This window comes from Penaeus chinensis, chromosome 27 (assembly GCF_019202785.1).
Source record: "Penaeus chinensis breed Huanghai No. 1 chromosome 27, ASM1920278v2, whole genome shotgun sequence".
In the NCBI taxonomy this organism is placed as follows: domain Eukaryota; kingdom Metazoa; phylum Arthropoda; class Malacostraca; order Decapoda; family Penaeidae; genus Penaeus; species Penaeus chinensis.
The window spans coordinates 22,090,117-22,095,241 of NC_061845.1; the positions used below are offsets into that span (position 1 = coordinate 22,090,117).

At 27.8% G+C, this 5,125-nt stretch overlaps 1 protein-coding gene across 2 annotated transcripts in view; it reads left to right on the plus strand.

The window, feature by feature from the left end:
* The first annotated feature begins 2,209 nt into the window (after positions 1–2,209).
* The window catches only part of LOC125039757 (rab-like protein 3), a 10,315-nt gene continuing 7,399 nt past the window's right edge, over positions 2,210–5,125 (plus strand). For both annotated transcript variants that reach the window (XM_047634003.1, XM_047634004.1), the window contains exons 1-2: positions 2,210–2,481; positions 4,577–4,786. In XM_047634003.1, coding sequence (XP_047489959.1) covers positions 2,424–2,481; positions 4,577–4,786 — 268 coding nt within the window. In that variant the 5' untranslated portion in view covers positions 2,210–2,423. The remainder of the gene's footprint in view (positions 2,482–4,576; positions 4,787–5,125) is intronic.

The following is a 5,125-nucleotide window of genomic DNA, read 5'->3' on the forward strand; positions in this document are numbered from 1 at the left end:
AATAATAATAATAATAACAATAATGATGATAATAATAATGATAATAATAATAAGGATAATGATACTAATGATGATAATAAGTGTGATGATAATGTTGATGGTATAATTATGATGATGTGATAATAAAAATGATAGTAATGATAATAATAATGATATTGCCCATAATAATAATAATGATAATAACAATAGATATAATAATAGTGGCAATAACAATGATGATAATAATTAAGATGATAATGATAATAGTAATAACAATAAAAGTACAGATGGTAAAAATAATGTTAATGATGATAGTAATGATAATGATTTCAATAATAATAATATCAATTATGACACTAATGATGATGATAATAATAATAATAATAATAATAGTAATAATGATGATAATAATAATAATAAAACTTACAATAATAGCAATAATAATGATAATAAAAATAGTAATAATACTAATACTACTAATAATAATAATAATGGTAAAAATTTTAATAATAATACTAATAATAATAATGATAATAATAATAATAATAATAATAATAATAAAGTAATAATAACAACAATAATGATAATAATAGTAATGATAACGATAATTATTATAATAATGATGATATAATAATAATGATGATAATAATAATATTAAAAAATAGTGTTAATAATAATGATACCAATATTGATAATGATACTACTACTACTACTACTGATAATAATAAGACTAACTATGATAATAATAATAATAATAATAATAATAATAATAATAATAATAATAATAATGATAATAATAACAATAATACTAATACTAATAATCAAAACAATAATAATAATGATAATAACAATAATAATATTGATAATAATAACAATAATAGTCGTGATGATAATAATAATAGTAATAATAATAATGATAATAATAATAATAACAATAATAACAATAATGATAATAACTATAATAATAATAGTAATGATAATAATGATAATGGTAATATATACACACAATAATAACAACAACAACAATAATAATAATAATAATAATAATAATAATAATAATAATAATAATAATAATAATGATAATAATAATAATAATTACAATAATAATATTAACAATAATATTAATACTTATAGTAATAGTAATGATAATGATAAAGATAATAATAATAGTAATGATAATAATAACAATGACATTAGTAATGATAATAATGATAATAATAATGATAATAATAATAATAATAATAATAATAATAATTATTGTTATTATTATAATTATAATGATAATAATAATAATACTATTATCATAATAATAATAATTATTATCATAATATTAATAACAATGAGAATAGTAATAAAAATAGTGATAATGATAATAATAATGATAATGATAATAATAATGATTATAATAATAATAATAAAAATAATAATTAGTATGATAATAATAATAATAATAATAATAATAATAATAATAATAATAATAATAATAATAATAATAACAATAATAACAACAATAATAATGATGATGTTGATGATGATGATAATAATAATAATAATGATAATAATAATAATAATAATAATAATAATAATAATAATAATAATAATAATAGTGATAATAATGATAATAATAACAGCGATAATACTAAAAATGATAATAATTATAATAATAGTAGTAGTAGTAGTAGTAATAGTAATAATAATAATAATAATAATAATAGTAATAATAATGATAATGATAATAATGATAATGAAAATAATAGTGATAATAATGATAATAATAAAGATAATAGTAGTAGTAGTAGTAGTAGTAGTTGTAGTAGTAATAATGATAATAATAATAATAATAATAATAATAATAATAATAATAATAATAATAATAATAATAGTGATAATAATGATAATAATGATAATGATAATAATGATAATAATAACAATAGAGGTAACAATGATAACAGTGATAGTAATAATGAACATAACATTCATAATAATGATGATAATTATAGAAAGAAACTTTTGAATCCCTGCAATTTCCGCGCCATGTGGAAACAAACGCAATATTGTCTGAAATGTTTAGGGCCATTCTTTATTATAGATATATTTGGTTTGGAATTTTATTACAAACATTTATTATCACATAAAAAGACAAAATAGCTTATATATCTTACCCATCTAGTTACTGTTATGAAAATCTGAATAAAATGTATGCGCCCGTTACCCTTTGCCAGCTGTTCATGTCAACAACAGGTGACCGACTGACAGGAGGGGCAAGGCGCACCGCTAAACACATGAACTAGTCGCTATTGAGCTTCCAATGAAAAGACTCTTCCTTATTTGGATTAAGAAAGAAACACCAACACGTCTCATTATTTCTCAGGGAATATATGGTTGAGATATAGATCTTAAGAAGACGGAAAAGAAGAAGTATTTACTGAGGCGTGAGAACTACCATGGCTAACCATGCCAATGCAATTAATAAAGTTAAAATATTAGTTGTTGGAGATTCAGGTAATGCCAATACTAATTTGTGTTTTTAGATTTTGTTGCCATTTGGACATCTAAAGTTGTATTAGTTAGGTATTACTGGTTTTGCTGTCTGTGATATAGTCTATAGATGTATAAATATGTATCAGTTCATTAAATATACTTGTTAAAAAGAATTACCATTTACAGTAATCTCAGTACTGATAGTTGTTATAGAGCTAAAGTTAATGAAGAATTAGTAATTTTTTCATTTCACACAGCCAACCAACTTTGCAATTACTAGTTTTTGTTTCAGTAATTTTTGGTGTAACACACATGAATCAGTTCTTGTTTTCCATTACAAATGACTGGTTCAAGAAATTAGTGGAAGTAGACTATTGGTAATCTTTTGTGAAATGACTGTAGCCATCTGAGGTTAAATCCCTCTTTCATTTTTGGTTCGACACCAAATTATTTCTGAGGTTAAATCCCTCTCACATTTTTTGTTCGACACCAAATCATTTCTGACCCAAATTCTGACCCATTGACCCCCAAACCCCCACCTGTTGCGATTATTTACCAAGTATGACTTTGTTGAGTGAACTGATATTTCATCAAATATAATTATTTTTTAAACAGAATTTGTAATATGGTTTATAATATGTATTAATGTAGAAACTGAGGTGCAACTTCAAGTAGAATCTTTTAAGTTAGAGCCAGATATTTCAGATGATGGAGTAGACTATTGACAGGGAAACAAATGATGCCAAGGGTTAGCCCCAGACAAACTAAAAGAGGAAAATAAAGAAGTTTGAATTAATGAAGAGAATGAGAGGAATAAAGCAAGATCGAGAAAGTGACTCAATACAAGGGAGAGAGAATGGGAGAGAAAATGAATAAGTAAAGTGAAGAGAGAGATTGCAAAAATTAAGAAGAGAAGATAAAGGGGATAGAAAGAATGAAAAAACAGTGAATAATTGAGAAAAGAGAGTAAAAGAATGAGAAATATAGAAAGGGCGAGTTAGAGAGTAAAAGTATAAAGAGGAGGGGGAAATATGAAAGGCAAAGAGAATGAGTGATTGTGTGATTGAAAGATAGAGTAAATGAGAGTAAAATGGAGACTGAAAGATATAGGGAATGCAAAGAGAGAGAGGAAGAATGTTGTTGAGAGTTAACAACAAGAGAGGAACCAGATTAGGGAGGAGGAGTGCTCTTTCTTGTTTCATCAAGGCATCCTATATGTTTACCTGATGTTTAAGTTTGTTTATCAGTATAGTTAATAATATAATACCAAAGAGTAGATTTTCCTAGAAAACTAGATTATATGCTCTGTCATCACCTTTAAATCTTCACTGAAGAGTCTCATCATAGGATGTATGTATACCTAGAGTTTACATATGAAAAGGTCTGAAAGTATGAGCTCATTTTTAGAATTGTGGAATTTGGTAATTGAAAGCTTACAAATTTATGCATGAGGAGTGCCCTCCTTGTGACTGATATAGAGCTAGGTTTGCATTAACCCCCAAGAAATGCAAACCTTGGATCTTTCTCTTTCTCTCTTTCTATCTCAATCTCTTTTTCTTTCTCTCCCTCTCCCTTTCCCTCTCCCTCTCCCTCTCCCTCTCCCTCTCCCTCTCCCTCTCCCTCTCCCTCTCCCTCTCCCTCTCCCTCTCCCTCTCCCTTTCCCTCTCCTCCTTCTCCTTCTCCTTCTCCTTCTCCTTCTCCTTCTCCTTCTCCTTCTCCTTCTCCTTCTCCTTCTCCTTCTCCTTCTCCTTCTCCTTCTCCTTCTCCTTCTCCTTCTCCTTCTCCTCCCTCTCCTTCTCCCTTTCCCACTCCTTCTCCCTCTCCCTCTCCCTCTCCCTCTCCCTCTCCCTCTCCCTCTCCCTCTCCCTCTCCCTCTCCCTCTCCCTCTCCCTCTCCCTCTCCTTCTCCCTCTCCCTCTCCCTCTCCCTCCCCCTCTCCCTCTCCCTCCCCCTCTCCTTCCCCCTCTCCCTTTATTATTTCTTCAATGTAAAGGATTCATGCTAATAGTTAAACTAAAGATTTTTTGCATGTTAGAAGAGATTTTATACTGGTAGCTAGTTTCTTGCAATTAATAATGTGTATTTTCCAAATCTAATTTTCTTATCTTTACATTCAGGTGTTGGAAAATCATCACTGGTCCATCTCATCTGTCATGGGGAGGCATTAAGTAATTCATCATGGACAATTGGATGTAGCGTTGAAGTTCGTGTCCATGAGTACCGTGAAGGAACCCCAAGTCAGAGGCCTTACTTTGTTGAGCTGTGGGATGTAGGGGGCAGCAATTCACACAAGAATGCAAGGCATGTGTTCTACAATCCTGTGCATGGTTAGTATCCTCATTGTTTTTTCTGTGTATGATGTCAGCAATATTTGTGCTTATGATGATACAAGAATACCTTTTTGATTTATGTACAGATTTTGGATCTAGATGTTTTTCAATATCTCCGGTTTCTAAAGCTTAAATAAAGATAAAGAAATGTACAATCTATAAGTACCCACAAAAGTATATAAAGGGATTATATCCTTTGCATTATTTCTCTGAATGTGTATTTAAACCATTGAATGCATCATAACATTTGCTGTGAAATGCAAATTTTACTTGTAAAGCAAATGGAATATTGGTGTTTAATAATAATTGACTCATTTTAGCCAGCGCTGGACATAA